Source organism: Salvelinus namaycush, chromosome 7 (assembly GCF_016432855.1).
Source record: "Salvelinus namaycush isolate Seneca chromosome 7, SaNama_1.0, whole genome shotgun sequence".
Lineage (NCBI taxonomy): Eukaryota > Metazoa > Chordata > Actinopteri > Salmoniformes > Salmonidae > Salvelinus > Salvelinus namaycush.
Window position 1 is genome coordinate 40,991,324 of NC_052313.1, and position 26,335 is coordinate 41,017,658.

Below are 26,335 nucleotides of genomic sequence, written 5' to 3' on the forward strand. Positions count from 1 at the left end.
CTTTAATAACTCTACCTACATGTACATATTACCTCAATTACCTCGAATAACCAGTGTTTCTGCACATCGACGCTGTACCGGTACCCCCTGTATAAAGCCTCGCTATTGTTGTTTTACTGCTGCTATTTAATTATTTGTTACTTTAATTTCTTATATATTTTTTTATATATATATTTTTTTTTAAACAGCATTGTTGGTTAAGGGCTTGTAAGTAAGCATTTCACTGTAAGGTCTACACCTGTTGTATTCTGCGCATGTGACAAATAAAATCTAATTTTATTTGATCACTGGAGCCAAGCTTCCTGCCATCCAGGACCTATATACTAGGCAGTGTCAGTGGAAGGCCCAACAAATTATCAAAGACTCCAGTCGCCCAAGTCATGGACTGTTCTCTCTGCTACCGCACGGCAAGCGGTACTGGAGCGCCAAGTCTAGGTCCAAAAGGCTCCTTAACAGCTTCTACCTCCAAACCATACATTGACCCGCCCCCCCCACCCACCCCCCCCCACCCCCCACTTTGTATAACCAACTGCATTGTTGGTTAAGGGCTTGTAAGTAAACATTTCACAGTAAGGTCTACACCTGTTGTATTCGGTGCAAGTGACAAATAACATTTGATTTGATTTTGTTTTGAAAAAGCTCTGAGCTCTTCTGAAGGAGGCCAGACTCCTGAGCTCTGAGAGAAAAGCCACAGAGCCGGATGTGAGCAAGTTATACAATGTGTATACATGAACATGTTAAGTGTTTTGCTAGCTATGAAGTAGAGCTTTAACGTGTAGACATCGGTGAGGTTACTCAGACCTGTAATGCTCCAAAGCTGTAATGCTGTCATAATCAGCCTGGTATGATCACCCAGGAGATGACTGACCAAATAAAGAACTTGGCTGGGGGGTGTGGAGCCATAGACAACAGGGGGTTAAACTGTAGAACCCAGTTCCTATATTTGAATATAAAAATATATATTTTTCAAACAAAATGACTCTACATTTTATCTCTAGGACCCTCAGGATGACAAATCCGAGCAAGATTACTGAATGTAAGTACATTATTTACCTTCAGAAGTGAATATATCAAACCAGTTGCTGTTGATAAAAGTGTTTTGTTGTTGTGCACTATCCTCAACAGTAGCATGGTATTTTTTGTTGTAATAGCTACTGTAAATTGGACACTGCAGTTATATTAACAAGAATGTGAGCTTTCTACCCATATAAGACATGTCTATGTCCCAGAATAGGCTGTTGTTTCCAACATCATTCTAGTCACATTATCGCATATTGAGCAACAACTGTCCCGGTTTAAAAGCACTGATTTAACAGCTGACTTAAAACATGTTTTTTTTCATAGCATCAGCCAATCGAGCCCACCACTCTTTTAACTAGAGACACCTTTGGTGAGTCTCCTCAGGCTGTGACATTGTCACGTTGACCGTTAGATGCTTTGCAGGTGTGAAGCTCACAAACAGTTCATACAGTACACCAATTGTTAACTTGATACTGTAAGTGTAGCCAAGGAAGGATCTTTAGAGTTACACATTAAGTTATTCACTACAAATCTCTGTGATAACATTATTTGTGTTTGGTTCAGATTTAGAGTTCAGGGCAAGTCATTTAAAGTAACTTCTGGATTTCACCCTCGTAGGTGGTAGGTTGTTAGTAAGAGGTATTCAGAAGTTATTCTTGGAAGTTGTGAGCTTAAGTGTGATTGGTGCAAAGGACATGCTTCTAAGTGTCAATCTCCCATTGACATCAATACAGGACTAAGTGAAAATCGGTCAGTCAGGATTCAACCCCTAATGAATACTGACACATTAAACTCTGGTTCAATCACATCTGGGTCAAATTAAGCAGAAATGTTTTAATAATGTTTGTTACTTGTTTTTCTGGCAGATTAAGAACTGCCAGACTTTAAAGGCACAGCGCAGTCAAATATGTGATTTTCCTGTGTTTTATATATATTCCACACTATGAGCTTGGAATAATACTGTGAATTTGTGAAAAGAGCTTTTTGAAAAGAGCCTGTTTTGGTGGGATGGAGTTTTAGTGGGATTAGTTAACAGACCAATAACAAAGACTGTTCCAAACCTCTCTGCTGATAGCAACCAATTTAAATTTTCCCTTCCCCACTTGAGAAATTGCATATTACCCCTTTTTTTCTCCCCAATTGGTAGTTACAGTCTTGTCCCATTGCTGCAACCCCCGTACGGACTCAGGAGAGGCAAAGGTTGATAGCCATGCGTCCTCCGAAACACGACCCTGCCAAGCCGCACTGCTCACTTAACCCGGAAGCCAGCCACACCAATGTGTCGGAGGAAACACAACTGTCGACCAAAGTCAGCGTGCAGGCGCCCGGTCAGTCACAGCGCGATGGGACAAGGACATCGCTGGACCAACGCTGGGTCAATTGTGCGCCGCCTCATGGATCTCCCGGTCACGGCCAGCTATGACACAGCCCAGGATCGAACCCGGGTCTGTAGTGATGTCTCTAGCACTACGATGCAGTGCCTTAGACCGCTGCACCACGCGGGAGGCCCTTTTATATTTTCAGCCTGTGCTGCTATGGATGTGTTGAAGGAGAGGGAGAGGGAAATTGCAGTCCTCCAGCGCAGGTACGTCCAATACCTAATATAAATATTCAGTTTGACCATTAATGGAGTTCATTGTCCTGTAGACAGACAATCCCGCTTGGCAAAAACTGGTTGAATCAACGTTGTTTCCTGCATCATTTCAACAAAGAAATTCATTGTGGTGACGTTGAATCAATGTGGAAAACTGATTGGATTTGCAAAAAGGGAATTTTGTATTTTTTTTCACACAACTTCTAACCTAAATCCATTGACATGGTGACAATTCTTGTTAATTTCATGTTGAATTCATTTTAGTTGACAACTCAACCAAATGTAAATCAAAACTAAATGTTGAACTGACATCGGTGACCAGTGGGATGGATGTGGAAAACATACACAACAATGCACACACGTACATTTCAATGCCTATTAATTATATGGTTTACATAGACCATTGGTAAACATTACCCTCTATGACAAACTAGAGCTAGGCAGCCATTTTAATGTTGTTAGAACCATGCTCTAGACGAACAGTCTGAACAAAGAACTCTGGTAAACAACCAAGGACCAGACTCAACCACTCTCTTAGTCTTTCCTCCTTTCCTTTGAACTTTTATCTCGCTATTTCTATGGCCCACTGAGTGGTGCCAAACGCTCTGCTGGAGGTCAGAAAAAGCGCTCTAATACAACCATTGCATTTGAAAACCAAGGTCTTGTCTTGGCTTCAGATAGATAAAATAGCTCACCCACATATTCTAATGTCTTGATCTTTTTGTTTCCTTCAAATGTAGTCTATTTGGAGAAGGGACTGTGAGACCCTGTTTGAATGATTGATTGATTGCTTTTTATTGACAGAAATCTGTCATATGCAAATAAGTGAAAATTATAATCAAATGGATTGCTGAACATGCGTGCATTTGTCACCTATAACAAAATCCTCAATATGTCTATACTGTAAACCTGCTATTTAACACTAGGCACTCTGTGGTCACCAAAAAACCTTACTAGTCAAGGCTTGTACTGTGTATAACCCTCCCATGCAAAGTGAATGACAGGTAAATACTTTATTTCTGACAACCAATCATCACAGTAACATACAAGTGCTCAATATAAAACATTGAGTATGAACAGACATACTCTCCTTGGAAGTAACATTCATTTTTATGATACAATATGCTGTTATATCCATCAAAAACATCCGTGTTCCTAACTGTTCTGAGTCTCGGTGGTGGAGGGAGGTGGAGAGGTAGCATAGATGACCTGGAAGCTCTTTCCCTCGTCCATCAGGTCCTCCATGCTGACCCCCAGGAAGCCCACAGCCCTCAGGGCCTGCATGTAGGGCTCAGGATCCACCATCACACCTTTGAAGAAGCCCTGCGTCATCCCATGACGCAGGAAGACCAGGTCACACGTTGCCAACATTCTCGCTCCTACCGGGAAGGAAGAAAAGGAGGTGGTTGTATTCATTAGAACTATCCTTCTATTTCTATGGTAACCATCATACAGAGAGATACAACAACAACAGGTTCTGTGCACTGCAATACTGTCTTCCTGTATAGGCTGCTGTGATAACTCTATAGATATGCAGTGCCGTGGAGATGCAGTAAACGTTTAGTGCATGTTGTTATACAGCTTGTATAGTATGGCTCTGACTGCACTCACATTGCCCTCTACTGTTTGCAATAAAGAATTGCATCTTGTGTGTGCCTGTGGCATATGCATGTGTGTGCCGTGCTTCCACTAACCTGGCCTCATGACACGGAGCAGTTCGGCGGTGGCGATGGCCATGTCCGGCCAGTAGAGATGGCAGTTGGAGTGGAAGACTCTGTCAATGCAGTGGTCCGGGAGGGGAATACACTCCACCCTGCCCTGGAGCAGGTGGACCTTCCCCGAGGCCAGCTGAGGGCCCAGACGCTCCCGGCACACCTTGTGCATGTACTCTGAGACGTCCAGGCCAAACAACTTGCCCCTGGGGTTCAGGTACTTCAAAGCCTCCTGGAGCCCCAGGCCTGGACCAAAGCCAACCTGGCGGACAGAGTAGATTTGATGGCACTGGATCAATTGTGTGTGTGTGTGTGTGTGTGTGTGTGTGTGTGTGTGTGTGTGTGTGTGTGTGTGTGTGTGTGTGTGTGTGTGTGTGTGTGTGTGTGTGTGTGTGTGTGTGTGTGTGTGTGTGTGTGTGTGTGTGTGTGTGTGTGTGTGTGTGTGTGTGTGTGTGTGTGTCAGTTGGTAGAGCATGGTGCTTGCAACGCCAGGGTTGTGGGTTCGATTCCCACTGGGGACCAGAATGAAAATGAATGCACTCACTACTGTAAGTTTCTCTGGATAAGAGTGTATGCTAAATGACTAAAATCTAAGTGTGTCTGTGTGTCTATAAAGTAATTGACACGCCCTGACCGTAGAGAGCGTTTTATGTCTCTATTTTGGTTTGCTCAGGGTGTGATTTGGGTGGACAGTCTATGTTCTATGATTTTCTATTTCTATGTGTTTGGCCGGGTGTGGTTCTCAATCAGAGGAAGCTGTCTATCGTTGTCTCTGATTGAGAACCATACTTAGGTAGCCTTTTCCCACCTGTGTTTTGTGGGTAATTATTTTCCGTGTGTTTGTGTGCACCTCGGTTTGCGTCACGTTCGTTGCTGTTTACCAGTTTGTTTTTTTGGTTGTTTTGGTTTCACTTTCATTAAAAGATGTGGAACTACATGCACGCTGCGCCTCGGTCGATTTATGACAGGGAGTTTGAGGATAGCGAGCGTGACAGTAATACCCCTTTCATACACAGACAGATTAGACTTTAAGGCTAATCTGAAGAGGGTGCCGGTTAATGCTAAAACTGGCGAGTGTAGAGAGTACAGGGATATTGTTATCCACGTCGGCACCAATAATGTTAGGATAAAACAGTCAGAGGTCACTAAGCACCAGTGGCGACTAGTCATTCATGGCTCTGCCCCACCTGTTTTGAGACACACATTTGTTATTTTTTTTGTACAAAAAAAAGTTAAAATAATTATAATATATATACAAAAAAAATTGGTGGGGGTATTTTGGCATTATTACGTGTCACGTATCAGTTTGCAAACAATGTAAAAAAATAAATATATAATTTAGTTAATAAAGCAGCATACAACCATGGTTTCTTTTTTGTTTTCTCGAGTAAGGCAGTTCCAAAATGCAGGTGTTTCAGTCTAGCTCAGTGCTATCTGTGGTGGTGGGGCGGGCCAGCAGAAAATAGGAGCATTGCGCAGTGATTGGCTCAGTATTCTGTCACTCATGGGGACCTTGTGCAATCGCCTAGCTGCAGTCCTTGTAAGGGTAGACATCCAACATTTCAGCCCTTTGGGTCCTAGTGTTATATTACAAGTGCCCTTCCAAGAAGGGTCAAGGTCATTGGCCACAGAAATTACATCAAATCACATTATATGTACAGTAGCTTTGATTGGATTGATCATGTCAACATCTTAATTTCACAATCTTAGCGAGCAGTCATCATCACGAATCAAGTCTACTGGCAAATTATTTTTAATCCTTGTCATATGAAGAGAAATAATGAAGAGAAAATATAGATAAAACGTATAGCAAATTCAACAATGAGTTGTTTTTAAAGAATCGGTGACAGTGGCTAACCGCAAGCATTGCAACTGGGAAGTCAGACTGGGAAAATATGTTTTGAACGGTCATCCGACACGGAATTGTAAACCTTTTTCTTTGATGACAAAATTTTCCCGAGAAGGACCGCCGCGCACAACAAAGTGAGTCTAACAATGTCTTATACGCTTCTGCATAAATAATGTAATATGCCAGGGAGATATGGTCAGCCATATCAGCTATGTTTTTTTTTTTAAATGCAGTAAACGAGGCTGAATGAACTGTTTCACTGCCAGACAAGGCTCCGCTGATAGCCAGGTGTAGCGGTGGTAAGGATTCACTCCATGGTGCTGGAAAGAAAGCTCTGCTGTTGGGACAGCTTTATGTAGGCCCTAAACGTTTGTGGGCACCGCTTGTCACCGTTATAGTGCAATGAATGTATTGTTAAGTGTTGTGTTGTGGCTTTGCTGGCATGTATAAAAATACAGTTGGGGGGAGTTTGCCCCTCCAAGATTTACATGCTAAAATCGCCACTGCTAAGCACAACATAGCTTCAGAGTGTAAATTAGCAAGAAAGATGAGTTGGCATCAAGTAATTGTCTCTGGCCCTCTCCCATTTAGGGGTAGTGATGAGCTCTACAACAAAGTCTCACAACTCAATCGCTGGTTGAAAACTGTTTTCTGTACCTCCCAAAATATATACGTTTGTAGATAAATGTAAATTTACAAAAAAGAAAATGACTACGTTTTTGTCTTTTGAGCTTCTAGTCATGAAATCTACGCAGCCTACTCAATCACTTGTTATAGCTCTATTTACAAGCCTACTAAGGCCGTATACAGCGTTCCTCACTGAGTTCCCTACATTCCTATCGGACCTTGTAGTCATGGCAGATAATATTCACATTATTTGGTGGAAAAGTCCACAGACCCACTCCAAAAGACTTTTGGAGCCTTCGTCGACTCAGTGGGTTTTTTCCCCAACATGTCTCCGGACCTACGCATTGCCACAGTCATATCCTGGATCTAGTTTTGTCCCGTGGAATACATATTGTGGATCTAAATGTTTTCTCTCATAATTCTGGACTATCGGACCAGGATTTGGTTGCAATCGCAACAAATAATCTGCTCAGACCCCAACCAAGGATTATCAAAAGCCGCACTATAAATTCTCAGACAACACAAAGATTCCTAGATGCCCTTCCAGACTCCATCCACCTACCCAAGGACGTCGGAGTACAAAAATCGGTTTACCACCTAACTGAGGATCTAAATGTAATCTTGTGTAATACCCTAGATGTAGTCGCACCCCTAAAAACAAAAAACATTTGTCACAAGAAATTACCGACCTGGAATACAAAAAATACCTGAGCCCTGAAACAAGCTTCCAAAAAATTGGAACAGAAATGGCCCTCCACCAAACTGGAAATTTTGCGACTAGCTGCTCGATCATCCTATTTTTCCAACCTAATTGATGCGAATAAGAACAATCTCCCCAAAAAGTTTTATACTGTTGCAAAGCTAACTAAAAGCAGTATTCCCTAAGAGAGGATGGCTCTCACTTCAGCAGTGATGAATTCATGAACTTCTTTGATGAAAAGATCATGATCATTAGAAAGCAAATTACAGACTCCTCTTTGAATCTGCATATTTCTCCAAGCACAGAACTGCCAGGACCTAGGATCAATGGAGACATTTTTTAATTCTGTATCTCTTGACACATTCACAAAAATAGTAATGGCATTTAAACCTTCCAGCTGCATACTGGACCCTATTCTAACTAAACTACTGAAATGGCTATTTCCTATGCTTGGCCCTCCTACAGTGGTTCTTCCTTTAAAAGTTGCGTCATACCGATGCTACGGAATGGTATGGCAAGTTTGAGTGCATGACGTCATAATATTTTACTGTCAGCCATTGTTGCCATTAATGTTAGTTTGACCACCAGAGGGCATCTCTGAGAATCTAAGTTATTGAAATTACATGGAGTTGTAGGCTAAGAGTCCTGTTTACTGTAGCTGTTTTAGCATAACGTACTTATTGGCATAAAGGCTTACTTCAGAATACTGTATATCAATCAATCATTCATTAATTTGTGCATGTCATCACACAGCATACAAGTCATCCATGTCTTTAAATACAGTCAAGCATTCTAGTTATAAAACGAAATAACAAAGGGAGCCTTGAATAACTAAACAATGAATATAGCGCAACATGTCGGCTAAAGCGATTGAATTCACGAATGCATTTGACTGTTTTTAATAATGGCTGTACTAGAAACTTTAAAACCTTTTTTGTTAGAACAGACCATATGGGATTGATTATAATTTGTTTGTAAATTATTATTGCATTTGCTGTGCTGTTTAAACTGTTAGAAATTTTGCTTACATTTATTAAAATTATGGTGTTTCTATTCTCAGAAAAACGAAAATGCATTTTACATTAGCCTATGTAGGCCTCAGGATTTCCGTTAGGAAAATATTGCCCTGTACAACGTGACTGTCGGGAGTAGGCCTAAGCTACTAAGTGACTGCGAGTGAAGAGCAAAATAATTCTAACATTTCCACACCCTAATTTCACACCCAAATGGAGATTCAGTGAAAATAAAAATCGGATTGATTTATCAAGACCAGTCCCCATGCTTGTCTCAGAGCAGCGCAAAACTGTGCTGAAATAGTTGACCACACATGGGTAGTCTATTGTTTCAAATCATATTATAACAATTGGATGACTTTGGGTGTTTCAGTAAGCAACAATTTGTTGCCTTCAAATACTTTATTCCAATATTTCTGTCATTCAGTGATATTTATTCCTATAGTAATTTGTTACAGATCCATCAGTATGTGGTTAGAAAACAATGCATTTGGTGGGAAATACAAAGAGATATGTGAAGTGTCATGCCTCGCAAACATCCATCAATACATTTAAAGTCCCTAAACTTGGCAAGAGTCTATTGTCCTGCTGATAGCCCATCAAGGGTTACAGCACACATACATCTCGCCTACGTCTGCCCAATGTATACATGCTAGACCGGCCGATGTAGGATGGGGTATGGGGGGTGATAACAGACATAATTAAGTCTAGGCAACTGTACCACTGTGTGGCTGCCCGTGTGGCTGCCTTACTAACGTCTGCATTATTTAAGCCTAGGCAACCGTACCACTGTGTGGCTGCCTTACTAAGGTCTGCGTGAAGCCTGCGTGTAACGTTAGCTAACATGTCATCATACCAATGCCTTACTAACGTCTGCGTGATGCCTGCGGGTTAAGGCTGCAGTCCCGGTAACGGGACCAATATGACAACAGCCAGTCCAAGTGCAGGGCGCCAAATTCAAAAACCAGAAATCTCATAATTAAAATTCCTCAGACATTCATGTGTCTTATATCATTTTAAAGGCAATCTTGTTGTTAATAAACAAATTAGGCACATTTGGGCAGTCTTGATACAACATTTTGAACAGAAATGCAATGGTTCATTGGATTAGTCTAAAACTTTGCACATACACTGCTGCCATCTAGTGGCCAAAATCCAAATTGCACCTGGGCTGGAATAATACATTATAGCCTTTCTCTTGCATTTCAAAGATTATGGTACAAAAAAAGACAAAAGAACGGTTGTTTTTTTCTTTGTATTATCTTTTACCAGATCTATTGTGTTATATTCTCTTACATTCCTTTCACATTTCTACAAACTTTGAAGTGTTTCCTTTCAAATGGGACCAAGAATATGCATATCCTTGCTTCAGGGCCTGAGCTACAGTACAGGCAGTTAGATTTGGGAAAGTAATTTTAGGCGAAAATTGAAAGAAAAGGGGCGGATCCTTAAGAGGTCAATGAAAGTCATAAGGTGCATAGTTGATATTTATATTAATTAAATCTCAACCATAAATGTGATGAATTTACCATTTTCCCCGTGCAAGCCGACATTCCAAAGTAGCCTCCGAGTGTAGCCTACGGCTTGTGTATTTACTGTTATCGCTAATGGCCTAGAAAAGATTATGTCCAATCTACAGGTAATCTGCATGGTATGTTATCTTATCTCGCTATATAGAGATCTAAATGTTGTTAGCGAATCACAGACTGTGTTGTTACCAGTTCCAGTAGCCTACATCAGACAACCAATAAGAGTTGTGTCCACGGCTTTCAGTCAAATAGGCTTTCCCAGAGGGTCCGTGTTATTTGTGATCCTTGGGATGTCTCTACCTCTATCAAATATAAATATACAATGGTTTAGTGTTAGTTTCGGGTTTAGGGTTCAGGGTAAGGATGTCCCAAGGAATCCGGATAGCAGTGACCGTTCATAGAGTAAGAGACTGGCACGGTATTTGAGAGCTCCGCGACGACACAGACATTCATTTGTTAGTTTCTTTACAAGCAGCAGAAGCGATTTTGCCCCTGATAGTTTCCTTAGAGATGATGAAAATAATTACCAAGATGTCCTTGATCCAATTGAGGAGTAAGTAGGCTTTATTTAAGTTGTGATATCGTTAGGAAATATTTAGGCCTACTGTGTTTATAAGTCAAATTAGATTTATTTGAAAATAATTATTTTTTTGTTGATAACAAGTTGATAACATATGTATGGTCATATTTCTGATGTTTTATTTTGTTTGTTATTTTATACATTTAATATATGTATTTAATTACTGCCGACGTCAGTGAGATCGTGAGGTCTTGGAGATTTCTTCTTTATTCTTGGAGAATGACTAGTTCTGAAAACGAACGTTTTTCCGTCTCATCATTTTGCTCTGTTAATTCAGGTATGTAATGTGGAAAAGAGCAATAAGACTCAAAATATTGAGGTAACACGGTTAATTACAAAGTCTCTGAGTTTGATGATGTTTGAAGGCAATTGAAGGGAATTCTGGTTGGTACTTTACCCATTGTAAGTAATGGAGTTAGACTCGGTTGCTAATGGTTTACATGTAAGAGAAGGGATTAAGATGGCGACCGAACTTTCTGTACTTTTTTCAACAACGTTTTATTTCCTGTGAACAAAGGCTCAGTTTACTTTAGGTAATAAATGTAAGAATGTGATGTCACGATATAATGTGTCACTGGATTTCTGACCCTAGTAGTCGTGTTTTTTATACTACTATGTTGCGCTGCTTGCATTTTACCTTGTGTCAAGAAATCTATTGCAGATGCTGCTAAGGCCTCTGGCATGATGCCCCTGCTTGCAGCTAGTGGGGAGGATGCCGAGACCAATGAACAGAGGGGGTTGACTGAGGATGACCCATGGTTTGCTGTAAAAGAGGTTTATGAATAACACTGTTCTCCCTAAGAAGGTTATAAGTTCCTGGGTGGTAACGAGCCCACCTAGTATATGGAAAAAGGGATGGAATGTTTATTGGTTGTGACAACTTACAGGTGTCAAACGGGGGAATCAAAAATGTCTATGTTAATCAAAAATGTCTATGTTAATCAAAAATGTCTATGTTGACACCTTTTAGGTGTCAAACGGGGGATTGTGGGGTTTTTATAAGGTTTTTTGACATGCTTAACTAACTATAAGCTAGTAGGGCTTCTTATGCATTAAAGTTTGAATTGCTGACTCTTGTGAACCTGCATTTTCCATTGTTCTCACTCTTACCAGTGCTCAGGGCCTAACCATGAATAGCAGCCTGAAATGTGTGTGTGTTAAAGAGAGCGCTGTACTGTGTGAAATATGTGTGTATGCAACAAATGTATCTGAGCTAAGATATGAACAGCAGCCTGAAATGTGTGTGTGTTAAAAAGGGCGCTTTACTGTACTGTGTGACCGAGACTGTGCTAATCTTAGAGAGACACAGGAGGGGGTGAATCATGAGACTGCTGACTGTGGTGTACAATGGACAATAACAGATAAACTATACACACGAAGAACATATGTGAGGATCTGAGTCATGCACTATAACCCAATACTATAACACACGTGATTGAATATTAGCAACTGTATTATATGTGATTGAATACTATAACAAACGTGATTAGCAACTGTATTAAATGTGATTGGATATTGACAAACTGTTGGCCTGGGTGTCTGGGTGTCTGTGTGTGTGTGCTGGAAGTAACAGTTAGCTCAGATAAGAGTGCTGGGAAGCTGTAGTTAGCCTTGAGCGAGAACAGTGGACATTGTATACAGGTGCAGATATCTCAGACAATGTTATAAAACTGTCTGACCCCAGTCTCTGGGGTGAGGGAGCGTAATCTACACAGCAACAGCGACAGGACACCAGAGAGCGCAAAGGGGCTGGGACCAGCTTATGTGCCAACACCAACGATAGGCTGGGTGAGTCTAAACCACGCCCAGTCTCTACTCTGACAGGCCGGCTCGGAAGCGGGAACTAATCTCTGTCACGAGTATAATATACTATCTTTGTCAGGAACAAGTCAGTTCTCTGTCTTATCCTGCGTGATGAAACATTGAACCCGTATATACGGAAATTGTATTTGCCATTTATTAACTTTTGAATTAAACAATTATTTTAACCAAGTTCAGGTGTGCTACTGTTCCTATCTCAGTTGAACATTCGCAGCCCTAACAGGGTGCCCAGTCCTCTTCTGGCTATGGCGGTTGGAGATTATAAGAGTACATGGCCATTAAGGCCAGTTGTTCTTCAAGATGTTAAAACGTTCATAGAAGATCAGCAGGGTCAAATGGTTGTAGAGGGTGCAACAGGTGTGCCCCTCAGGAGTAAATGTTAGTTGGCTTTTCATAGCCGTGCATTCAGAGGTCGAGACTGCAGGTGCGGTAGAGAGAGAGAGACTCTCTCTCTCTCTCTCTCTCTGACTCTCTCTTTCTCTCTCTACCACACATGCTGTCTCGATCTCTGAATATTCGGCTATGAATAGCCAGCCAACTGACATTTACTCCTGAAGTACTGATTTATTGCACCCTATGCACGCGATGCACCCTGCACCCAACCACTTTTTCCTAGACACCGTGCCTCTATATCGGCATTGCTTGCTGTTTTAGGCTGGGTTTCTGTGTAAGCACTTTGTGACATCTGCTGATGTAAAAAGTGTGTTATAAATACATTTGATGTGATGTATAAAAGGGGTATAACTGCAAAAAAATTGTAAATAAGGGGCTGTTTGAAAGGAGGTCATGTAAACATTGCCTTGTATTTTTTTGCAGGTAACCACTGTGTGAAATAGGTATAAGTGTTTCACATAAGCTGTTACCTCCAGGATAGCATGATGGTCCTGGATCTGACACAGTTTGACAACGTTCTTGATCATCACATTGTTGTACTTCTCCATTGTCCGCTTAGTGTAGAGGCCCATCAAGCTTTTCTTGGGGTGCGCCAGATTGCGCGTTATTCCATTAGTAAAAATGTCTGAATTACAAGGACACAGATTCACATTAATGGGCACTCATGGTTGATCTATTTTTAAAACATTCAAACATCTACGCTGATCAAATAGAACATGAGTTGGAAGTGGCTGTTATAAATTATACTGAAATGTTGTGTTAAAAATGAGACTGGAATGTAACATCGACTGCTCATGAAAGCTACAGTATATCCTTTCCAATGAATCATCAGGAGGCTGTAGCAGGGGCTGAATACTACCATACATTGGCCTGGGCATATCTGTCAGTTCATAATAACATTTATTAAGATTACTTTTCCCCCCTGTTTTCTGGGCTGCAGTTTAGAAAACACTCTGGATTTTACATTTTTTAAATTGTTTATCCAGTTATGATTATTTTATTACATCTCTATGAAACTGACAGGAATAAAATATCACATAACAGAAATAGAATATAAATATAAATAAAACGCATTACCTGGGAAGTGAGGAACATCTCTCAGTAGATCTTTAAACTTTCTATATTTACTCATAATACTGTGGAAGTATTTATCTTTCAGGGATAAAAACACTAGAGGGTAAGTAAGCAAATAATTAAAGTCAAGAATTACACATATAGGAAACTTTTTTAAGCAAAAGCATTCTGAAAGATTTCTTTAAAAAAAAAAATCCACAAAGACACAAGTCATTCTAATGTAGTCTACAAATGTTTGATTGAAATGGGAACAATGAATGATTCACTTGCTCAGACATTGATTGAAAAAAAATACACTTATAAGGTAATATCTCACATCTACAATCTTATTCTACACAGAGTTCCTGGTTTAGGAAATAAAAGGAAATGTACCTGATTGGTTTGAGGGGTTCTGGGTAGCAGAGAAGACCAAACTAACTACCACATAGAACTAAATCCTGGTTTGAATTACCATCCACTGAGCCAAAAGATGAAATATCAGAGGATATATATCCAATCCAGATCTCAGTTTCCACCCTGCTACCATATGAGTCCAGCGAGATATCTGGGGCGAGATCCCGTCAAGACACTCCCCTGATGCCTGCACTCGCTTACATAATTGTAGAATATTTTAAGTGTCAAATCAACCTGTTGACCAATCGGTAAGCCTTCAAAATAAAAGTATGTCATTGACAGTGATGAAATTAATACAAATAGTAGAATTATGCCATAATTGAATAGATCATGCTAAACGAGGTTAGAATGTTGGTATATAAAAGCCTTGCCTATGGATTGTGGACCAATGACATGGGGTATCAGTCTACTCAGTGACACCCAGAGAACATTAGTGTCGTAGCTCTTATTGCGGGACTCTGAAACAACTGTGAATTGAGACACATTTATTGTCAACCTATGTGTATTGAACACTATTCCCGTGGAAAAACAATACTGTGTGGATGTTTTGTAGTCTGATAACTCTGAGAAGGATGTTGGGAAAAAATATATTGGGTATTGAGTAGACTGATACCCCATTTAATTGATTCCCAATCCTTAGGTAAAGCTGTACAGTGCAATATGAATGTCAATACACCACAATAGGCTGACTGGGGAGGTTATTTCACACAGTCACAGTCCCGTGATAAGAGCTACAACGCTAATATTTGCGTAAACTCTTCACAGTTGTGTTCTGTGGGTGTCACCGAGTAGACTGAGACCCCATTTCATTGCTTCACATTCCAACCTTGTTTAACATTATCTAGTCTAAATATGGCATTATTCCACCAATTGTAACCTTCTGCATCCCTTTCAAATACCTACATGTACATACTACCTCAAATAACCGGAGCCCTCGCTATTGTTATTTCCCTGTTGCTCATTAATTACTTGTTACTTTTATCTCTTATTCTTATCTGTATTTTTTTTTAAACTGCATTGTTGGTTAGGGGCTAGTAAGTAAGCATTTCACTGTTGTATTCGGCGCATGTGACTAATATAATTTGATTTGAAATAGGTACTTTTATTTTGAAGGCAAACCGCAAATTCCACTATTGTGCCTAATCCTTATTGTGGCTAACTTCACAACTCATAACCCGGTCAGGTCGAGCCTCACTAGCCAGATGAAGCAAACTGTCTGCTTATAACTTTAATTTTGGGCAACAGGGTTAAGTACCTGGCTAACTCAATTGGCGAACAACAAGGATTCCTAAATCATTGCTAAGAATAACGAAAATGACTGCAGTTTCTACTGGTCATCGATTTCAGGCTGGTTGTATTGGTGTTAGCTAGGCACCGAGCTAAAGCTAGCTACCCCAGAAATTGCGGTCGAACAAATAATGCCTTATTACCAATGCGGTATTGTAAACACATCGTTCGTGGCCGGTGTTTGCAGACTTTTTTTTGTACAGCTTTGACAGTGCTACTGATAGTAGTTGTGGCGCTTGGCTTGCACGTGCAAATTCAGAACACACAACATTCTATAATAGAACTGTTATTTGCCTGACAAAGTGTTATTTGACGTGTATCTTTTTTGACACGCAAAGACCCAAACGGCATTCCAAAGAAGCGCGCATCTTCAAAGGCGCCCAAGATCATGTATCTCCACAAATGTCACTTGTCTTCGTTTTTCCAATCAACACAATTCACAGTACCATAGCAAAAATCACGGAATACAGTTATTTTGACAGTTCACATGAATCCAATAGAAACGAATCTTGTTCGATGTGAATCACCAGAGAGCAATCTTGCAAAATTCACGTTTCATATGACCTGACATGAATCTTCTTCCTAAGGCTTCCAAACCACAATGATCCATAAGCCACCCCACACATTCGCACACAAAGGCACTCTTCACGCCAATCCAATGTGAGAATTGCAATCAACAGTGTTCCATTGATGCTGCGCAAACATTTCCAGACGAATATTCATACGTTGCATTGTTCATAAATCCATTCGAAACCGTCCCCGTATCAGATTATGTAATGGCTTGGCTTCCATATAGCCAACTAAAAGGCCACGTCTATAAACGCCTAAATACAGGTTTGGTTCCTTTTGCATTAACATAGAAAAAATAAGTTGTTGCAGTTCAAATGTATTTATTAATTGTCTATTGTTAGTCATACAGATTCCAGGTTGGTAAATGGTCAAATAAAGCATAAACAAATAAATGGTACCAAAAGCCAAATTAAATCCAAAATAAATGGTAGCAAAAGCCAAATTAAATCCTAAAGAAATGGTAGCAAAAGCCAAATACAATTTCAAAAGAAATGGTAGAAAACTGAAGCTCTACTAGGTGTCTTCCATCAGGTGCAATCACTTCCCCTCATGATTTACTGACAATGGTGTAAAGTACTTAAGTAAAAATATTTTAAGTAGTTTTTTTTTGTGTATCTGTAGTTTACTTTACTATTTATATTTTTTTGACAACTTTTACTTTTACTTCACTACATTCATAAAGATAATGTACTTTTTACTCCTACATTTTCTCTGACACCCAAAAGTACTAATTACATTTTGAATGGCTAGCAGGACAGGAAAATAGTTAAATTCATGCACTTATCAAGATACCATCCCTGGTCATCCCTATTGCCTCTGATCTGGCGGATTCACTAAACAAAAATATGCTTTGTTTTTAAATTATGTCTTGTACATTTTTCCACCACTGGTTACTGACACCATCTTTTACCCATAACCATTAATTCTCTATTTTACAGGTTAACCATAGATGTCCACCAGGTGTCAGAATAGCATCCATAAAAGACTTCTAATATACATATTTTTGTACACTAGAGGGCAATATATGTTGGGGTCACTGGTCACGTGTGTGTGTATATAGGTAGCACAGGTGATCAGGAAGGGTTAACACAGGTGAGAGGAGTTCTTACCGTATCACAGATACAGCATATAGAATGCATCTCTCTGCACCTTTTGTATAGGAATATGTGTATTGGAGCTATTTATATTTGATATGCTCAATTAATGGGAACTTTACCCAAAAAGAGTAACATTTCGGAAAGCTGTTATGTTATGGACGGCTCTCTACTGTGCCAGTGGATTTTCATAGGCAATCGCCATTACACCTCCTGTACACCCTGTTCACCCACGACTGCAAGGCCACGCACGACTGCAACACCATCATCAAGTTTTCTGATAACACGACGGTGATAGGCCTGATCACCGGCGACAATGAGAGAGCATTCAGGTAGGAGGTGAGTGACCTGGCAGTGTGGTGCCAGGACAACATTCTCTACCTCAACGTCTGTAAGACCAAGAAGCTTATCGTGGACTACAGGAAACGGGGTTGGACGAGCATGCCCCCATCTTCATCGACAGGGCTGCAGTGGAGCGGGTCGAGAGCTTCAAGTTCCTCGATGTCCATATCACTAAATACTTTAAGTGGTCCATGCACACGCAAACAGAGCGAAGTACAGTACAGAGCGAAGTAAGTGGTCCATACACACGCAAACTGAGCGAAGTACAGAGAGATCTTTGAAGAAAACCTGCTCCAGAGCGCACAAGACCTCAGACTGGGGTGAAGGTTCACCTTCCAACAGGACAACAACGCTAAGCACACAGCCAAGATAGCTCAGGTGTGGCTTCGGGACAAGTCTCTTAAACATTTTAATACATTTTAGAATAAGGCTGGAACATAACAACATTTTGGAAAAAGTCAATGGGTGGGAATACTTTCCAAATGCACAATATATATTGAACAAAAATATATATGCAACATTCAACAATTTCTACAATTTTACTGAGTTACATTTCATGAGAAAATCAGTTAGTTTAAATTAATTAATTAGGCCCTAATCTATGGATTTCACATGACTCTCAATACATTTGTTGGTCACAGATACCTTTAAACAAAAGGGCCTCACAATGGACCTCAGGATCTCGTCACAGTTTTTTTTTGGATTCAATTGCGATCGATAAAATGTAATTGTGTTCGTTGTCCATAGTTTATGCCTGACCATACCATAACCCCACCGCCACAATGGGGCACTCTGTTCACAACGTTGACATCAGCAAACCGCTCGCCCACACGATGCCATACACATGGTCTGCAGTTATGAGTCCGCTTGGACGTACTGCTTAATTCTCTGAAACGACGCTTATGGTAGATCAATTAACATTAAATTATCTGACAATAGCTCTGGTGGACATTCCTGCAGTCAGCATGCCATTTGCTTACTCCCTCAAAACTTAAGACATCTTTGGCATTGTGTTGTGTGACAAAACTGCACATTTTCTCGTGACGTTTTACTGTCCCCAGCACAGGGAGCACCTGTGTAATGATCATACTGTTTAATCAGCTTCTTGATGTGCCACACCAGTCAGGTGGATGGATTATCTTGGCAAATGAGAAATGCTCACTAACAGGGATGTAAACAAATTTGTGCACCAAATCTGAGAAAAAGCTTTTTGTGGATACAAAACATTTCTAGGATCTTTTATTTCAGCTCATGAAACATGGAACCAATACTTTACATATTGCGTTTATATACACTGCTCAAAAAAATAAAGGGAACACTTAAACAACACAATGTAACTCCAAGTCAATCACACTTCTGTGAAATCAAACTGTCCACTTAGGAAGCAACACTGATTGACAAAAAATTTCACATGCTGTTGTGCAAATGGAATAGACAAAAGGTGGAAATTATAGGCACTTAGCAAGACACCCCCCAATAAAGGAGTGATTCTGCAGGTGGTGACCACAGACCACTTCTCAGTTCCTATGCTTCCTGGCTGATGTTTTGGTCACTTTTGAATGCTGGCGGTGCTCTCACTCTAGTGGTAGCATGAGACGGAGTCTACAACCCACACAAGTGGCTCAGGTAGTGCAGCTCATCCAGGATGGCACATCAATGCGAGCTGTGGCAAGAAGGTTTGCTGTGTCTGTCATGCACATTTGTGGCCTGCTGGAGGTCATTTTGCAGGGTTCTGGCAGTGCTACTCCTTGCACAAAGGCGGAGGTAGCGGTCCTGCTGCTGGGTTGTTGCCCTCCTACGGCCTCCTCCACGTCTCCTGATGTACTGGCCTGTCTCCTGGTAGCGCCTTCATGCTCTGGACACTACGCTTGACTTGGAGTTACATTGTGTTGTTTAAGTGTTCCCTTTATTTTTTTGAGCAGTGTATATTGTTAATCTATAGTCTAGGACCCCATACATGTAAGGAGGGAGGGGTCTTATAACCCCTCCCCTTCTATTAATACAACATAAGCATAATCAATTATTATAATACATCAAACATTTGGTACAGCCCCGATATTCCAACTAGGAAGTTTCACTTGATTGACCCTCCAAGTCAGAATTACAAGGGGAAACTACTGTATAATGTATAGGTATTTTAAGTATCATCGCACCACATCACATGTTACAGCAATTAGTCAGTCTATGACACAGTCAATAACGTGGCACGCAACCATTGGTTGTTGCATCGTCTTGCCTTAGCTGTAGAACACGCCATTTCTCTGAACGAGCCCTTTCACGTCATGCCGGAAACTCGGACATTTCTGACTTCCTTACTCGTTTCCCACTTGGGAAGTATCGGAATCAACAAATAGGAAGTCTACGCAAATAATTTACTTTAATTTTAACTCGGAGGTCCAGAGTTTCCGTCATGACGTGAACGCGTATTGATATGTTTTAGGCTATTTTCAGACATTAAGGAGCATTAGGTACTCCTGGAATATCAACGAATGGCATGTCCATCATTTGGAGCTGTTATAAAGTGCTACCCTTGTGTCTTTTGTTTATTATTTTTTTGTTAAATTATAACCCAGTTGTACCTGCAATTCAGCTTGTTGCTACAACTTGTACAATGTTTTGGTGAAGAACAGTACAACCCATTCTCTCTAAAGTGTCTGTGGAGAGGCATCTCTCTCCTTTTGAGGAAAAGTGTGTCTAGAAGCTGTCAGCTCTTCTTGATCCTCGCTTCAAGGCCTTCTGGTGCCCAGAGCAGGTAGGCTACCAGAAGTAACCAACCTTGCTCCACAACCTCCCCAGCCTGCCATTGCACAAGAACCATCTGCAAAGACAAGCACAAGTATTTTGCCTTGTTCTTACCCCTCAACCCCACTCCTGCTGTTGTCCCCACAGAGGTATCAAACTACCTCTCTGCTCCTTTCCTGCTTGAAATGTCAGACCCCTTGTGCAATGGAATGACAACGCCTCCCGTTTCCCGAACCTATCAAAGTTGACTGCAATGTACCTCCATGTCCCTGCATCCTCAAACCCAGTGGAACGGGTCTTCAGCATCGCTGGTAGAACATTCAGGCCTGACTGTTGCTCAATGAGTGACAACACATTTGTGATGGATGTTTATCAAATGCAATCACCATCTTAAATTATTAATTAACCACCATCTAGAATTACTGTTAAAGAACCATAGGATATGACCATGATGTAAAGAAATTCAGAAAAATAAATGTTCAATAATAAAATAAAATCTCTTTGGTTAACATTTGTATTACTTTCCATTACTTCGATTGATAAATGTTTATGTTTAAAACTTCTTTAGCATACTGGTTATTGTTCGGAATTTCAGATGACTGACGTGCTCAAAGTAAACTGCCTGTTACTCAGGCCCAGAAGCTAGGATATGCATATATGGTAGCATTGGATAGAAAACACTCTGAAGTTTCTAGAACTGTTCAAATAATGTCTGTGAGTATAACAGAATTGATATGGCAGGTGAAAACACGAGGAAAATCCATCCGGATTATTTTGTTGTTGAGGTCACAGGCCATTTCAATGCTAGCCGATGGGATATACAAAATAATTCCTCTCAGATTGCAGTTCCTATGGCTTCCACTAGATTTAAACAGTCTTGCCTTTAGTTGATTCTCTAAGTTGGCATTTGAAATAAACTACAAAGTACAATGATATTCTGCCCAAGTCTGCTGTGTATGGTGAACTCCAAATCAATCACACTCCATGGTAATTTAAAGCCGGCTACTACTATCACTATACTTTTCCCACCACTGCTTACTGTTGCTGTAGTTATGGGACAATGAGCAACACAGTGTTGAGCTCAGAACTTCAGTCATCATAGTGAATGAGTAAAAACATTTTAGGATTTATTCAATAGATTGTGAGGCAGGGATACGATCTTATTACACATCAATGATTTGGCCTGATTTCCCCCCCAGGTCTGTTCATTCATGAACTTTGCCTGATAATTGCGATAAAACACTTGAATGACCTCTACGATGAAGAACCTTTAAACTTTCAAATGGTTCACAATGGTAAGGATGTATGAACAGAAGGCTACGCAAAAGCAGGTATATTATTGCTGGGAATTACTGCAGACATTTACACCACATTTTCTTTCATGTGTAAGTTCCTCCAGAGGAAATCCCATTCTATACATCATTTTGACAAGCAAGTTGTCATCAAGGTGAGTCCGCATGACATCATCTCAGTAGAAGACAATTTGCCTGCACACTATCCATCATAGGTTTTTATAAGGTTTCTATAGATAATTCTTAAGGTATCTGCATCAATATTGAAGAAATGTTTTCTTTCAGTTTGAAGAGAGTCGATATGCTTGTCAAAGGTAATATTCTTTAATATTGGGTCCAGTTTGAGCGTTGGTTTTGGACAACCACTGAAAGACATAGGACCCCGAACCATCCCCTCACGAACTGACAATGAATGACCTGATCAAAATGTTTCTTCCACGTGTATATTCCCTGTGTGTAAATAATGATTTGGCTCTACTTATTGAATAAAGTCAAGCAGTGTATGACCCATACTTGTTATAGCGATGCATGAAGATGAAACCCATTCAATGCTAAACGCTGCCATCTAGTGATCTGTTTTCAGCACCAACATTATTAGGTAAAAACAATTCAGATTTCAGATGGACAACATCAGCAATGAGCAGTCACTATACTTTATTTTAGGGACAATAGCATACAATTTCTCTGTACAATATTTAACATCCACTTCCAACCAGGCATCTGAAAAAGTTTATTAAATAACTTGCAAAGCATAAAAATTATTGGCAAGTCCACTAGCCAATAGAACAGTCATTTGTGCCAAAGTCACACCGTTTGACTATCAGCAAATACAGAACCGAAGCTAACCTAGGTTTAGCTTTAGTGTTGTTTTGAGAGGAAGTGTGTTACAGAAAACACTGTCTGCTGGTCACATACAAGGGATAACATTGTTGCAACATTGCTGGAATATTGTAGCAATGGTATCTCAATGCTGTAGCGTAACATCTGGGGTCTGAGCTAAAACAATGACCGGTTTCACACTACTGAGCCAACCCAAATCATAATTTGCTAGCTCTGATATTTTCCGATCACATTGGTCATTTTCAGCAACTATGGTGGATGCTTAACCAGGCCACCCCAGTCCGACTCGGTCACCTCAGTAGTGTGAAAATGGTAAAACTATTGATACAGGGTTTCATTTGAGGGAATTTATCATCAGACCACCTTAGAAAGAAATTAGTCTCATCTCGGGAAGGAAGAGTGACCGTTTTGGGCCATTTGGGTCATAAATTGATACAATTTAAAGACAGATATACAAAATAAACAGGTAAAATCTTAATATGGAATAATGAATTCATCAGGGATCTTTTTGCTTCTTTGTAATATATTCTAAAAACAATAGAAACAACCTCATGCTATATCCATCATCAACAATCTAAAAATGGCATGTATATTTACATAATGTGCATTTCAATATTCCAGTCAATCTGAAGTCAAATGTTATCGGGCTTTCTGAAGTTTATCTGAAAGAAATCAACTCTCACAAGAAGGCCAAGGTCTGATCAACTAAGAAGATTGTAGTGTGGTTTGGGGTTTAAAACGTCTGTACAGTGAAATCAGCTCTGTACAAGTAGCTGTGGTTTAAAAAATAAAATAAAATCAGGTAAACAAAATTATACCCTCAAAATACCAGAAATCAGAGGATCACATCATGGCTACATATTTATTTTTTCTCAAAAGCACATACGACAATCAAAATAATGCAGTAGTACTGTAGTGATTATATATCTGATTGTTGGTTCACCGCTAACTGCTTGGAAACTGGTGCCCCTTCCACTCTTCCTCCAATGACCTTTGCTTGCTAGTTGTATTGCTGAGCGCTACAGGGTTCCAGTGTGTAGGGAGGGAGGGGGGGGGGGGGGGGGTTCACAGTAACGGCCACCATTCTATGGCTTTCTCAATTAAAATGTCCTTGAATCCTCACATCCCCTCTCCTCCTCCTCAACCATATTAGGCAAGGAGACAGGATGTGAGGAACCAAGGAAAGACACATTGCGATAGAGCCTACATCCGCTGCGAGTCCACTGGCCAACTGCAGCCTTTACCCCCGAGAGTACAGACACAATCTAGCAATGCAGTTGGGCCTTCCCTAAGTCCGTTCCACTGTCTTTCAGATAGAGGTAAAGTAATAATCGTTTGATTTGGCACCGGCCCACCTGCTCTCTGTCTAATACTCAAAAGCTCAGGTCTGCAAATAATTAAAAGATCAATAGACAAGATTAACTGTTTAAAAAAATGCTACAGTTGTGTGAAAGTCGCTCCTGCAGCAATGCAAGTATGTACGCACTTGCACCATTCTGCACGGGTTGCATATACTGTAGTAATTACTGAAAAGCATAGTATTGAATCCCTGAACGTTGTTGTAGCTCCAGTTAAAACACTGACTCGGTGTGAAGAGAGAGAATGCAAAGATGAACGCATCATCATCATCATCCGTGTCAATGTCACCCAGAAGACAAATCTGAGCTCATACAACAAGCTAGAAATGGTATACAGAACACATTCACAAATCAAATCCCGGAAGGACGAGAGACATCCTAGTTTTGCCCAGGGTGGGTCTACAGTAGTAATGTTGTTACACTGATTAAAGGCTCAACCGAGTTGAGATGATAGAGAGGCTAGAAGTAGAGATGTCTTAATGCTATGGTTAAGATGACACCAGGAAGAGATAGTCAGTGTGAAAGGTCACCCGCGTCTCAAAGCAGAAGGGTAGTAGTTAGGGACTGGAGAGACAGAAGGGTAGTAGCTAGGAACTGCGAGAGCGAGAAGGGTAGTAGCTAGGGACTCAGGTGAGACATAAGGGTAGTAACTACGGACAGGGTGAGACAGAGGGGTAAGTAGCAAGGGACTCGAGAAGTAGCTAGGGACTGGGAGATAAAGATGGGTAATAACTAGGGAGTCAAGAGAGACAGAAGAGTAGCTTCCTGAGCTTTTTAAAAAAGAATATCAAAGGATAACCAAAAGGCATGCTCACATCATTAAATACTCAGTTGACACAGCAAGCCAAAATAAGGAAGTGTTTAAAAAAAAAAAAAATTCAATGACTTAGGGGGTTATTGAAATACTCTTAAAATGTAGGATTAAAATGTTTCCAATAAAAACGAATTAAAACAGCAAGGGACAAAATAATGCAAAAAAAAAAAATCTCTTGGCGGACTAGTTTTAAAAACTGCGGTGATAATTATATTTTCACCTGCCACAGCTGTACAGTATACAGTTCAATAATACCAAAGTAATGATGTCATCTGAATAGTTTAGAGAGAGATTGTTGTAATCATAGAAATATAATTAACAGAACTAGAAACAATAGTAGTTCCATTTCTATGGTTGTAGTGTTGTAATGAAGATGGAACTGAGGTATACCTTGTTGACTTGAGGGAGGTCTATGGTTTTGCTTTCGAAGTAGTAATGCTTGGAAATGGACCCCCCCCTAAAATAAACCTTGATTACCATTGTTTTGATATTATATACAGCAGCAGTACACGTGACATTCAGAAGCTGTTTCTTATTGGCATTACAATTGTCATTATCATACAAACACAGAAAGAAAACAGCAAAGGAATTTTAAAACAAGTTGCCCTTTTTTCTTTACTGAGCCGTGAGAGTTCGTCTCGTAGAGTCCATCCTCTTCCTCTTCTTTTTCTTAGAAAATAGAACAGAAGTGTGTTAGGAGGTCCTAGTGTTTTCTTCATATATAAAATATCCCTTTTGCCCAGCACACAGGGTTCGTTACAACCTAGTGTTGTTCTTCTGAAGGATTCTTCTTTACAGTTTGAGGCTTGCTATGGGCGTCCAACTGAGTCCAACACATCATGATACTATGAAGTGGGTAGAAACCAAACCAGTGTTGGTGGGCACAGCCAGGTATTTCCTGAATGACAGTAGTGTAGCGCACAGCACTAAAACACACCACGCCCATCTGAGGGGGTCAGGGGTCAGTGTTTAACCCGGGATCATCCAGAGTTCATGATCCTGTACGGGCCACTCTGGTTGATCAATGTATACCTGAAAACATCTCATCAAAATTGCTCCATGTCCACCACTTGACACGTCCAGTCAATGTCCGTCCATTCATAGGCTGGACTCTTTGGGAGGGAAGTCCACGTTGGTCACCATGGTGACGACGGTGACAATCTCCTCGGGGGCAATGATGTTGGTCTGGCGTTGCATCTGGATGATGCGTTCCTCCACGCAGCCCGCTGAGAGCCTCGCCTCGGCCTCGTGATCCCAGCACTCCTCGATGGTCTCACACAGCATCACCAGGCCCTGGGACAAGCATAAGAATATATACACTGCTCAAAAAAATAAAGTGAACACTAAAATAACACATCCTAGATCTGAATGAATGAAATATTCTTATTAAATACTTTTTTCTTTACATAGTTGAATGTGCTGACAACAGAATCACACAAAAATTATCAAAGGAAATCAAATTTATCAACCCATGGAGGTCTGGATTTGGAGTCACACTCAAAATTAAAGTGGAAAACCACACTACAGGCTGATCCAACTTTGATGTAATGTCCTTAAAACAAGTCAAAATGAGGCTCAGTAGTGTGTGTGGCCTCCACGTGCCTGTATGACCTCCCTACAACAACGCCTGGGCATGCTCCTGAGGTGGCGGATGGTCTCCTGAGGGATCTCCTCCCAGACCTGGACTAAAG

At 40.6% G+C, this 26,335-nt stretch overlaps 2 protein-coding genes across 5 annotated transcripts in view; both read right to left on the bottom strand.

The window, feature by feature from the left end:
- Nucleotides 1-3,577: 3,577 nt before the first annotated feature.
- On the bottom strand, nt 3,578-13,386 carry zgc:194242 (uncharacterized protein LOC100005854 homolog). The gene is made up of 3 exons (XM_038997285.1): nt 13,309-13,386; nt 4,309-4,588; nt 3,578-3,993 (listed from the first exon to the last, which is right to left on the bottom strand). Exons 1-3 carry the CDS (start codon nt 13,384-13,386, stop codon nt 3,770-3,772), a joined length of 582 nt encoding a protein of 193 aa, XP_038853213.1. The 3' UTR covers nt 3,578-3,769.
- An 8,885-nt stretch (nt 13,387-22,271) lies between these two features.
- Nucleotides 22,272-26,335, bottom strand: part of LOC120051243 (activin receptor type-2A-like) — a 50,923-nt gene continuing 46,859 nt past the window's right edge. For all 4 annotated transcript variants that reach the window (XM_038998001.1, XM_038998000.1, XM_038998003.1 and 1 more), the window contains one exon: nt 22,272-25,937. In XM_038998001.1, coding sequence (XP_038853929.1) covers nt 25,743-25,937 — 195 coding nt within the window. In that variant the 3' untranslated portion in view covers nt 22,272-25,742. The remainder of the gene's footprint in view (nt 25,938-26,335) is intronic.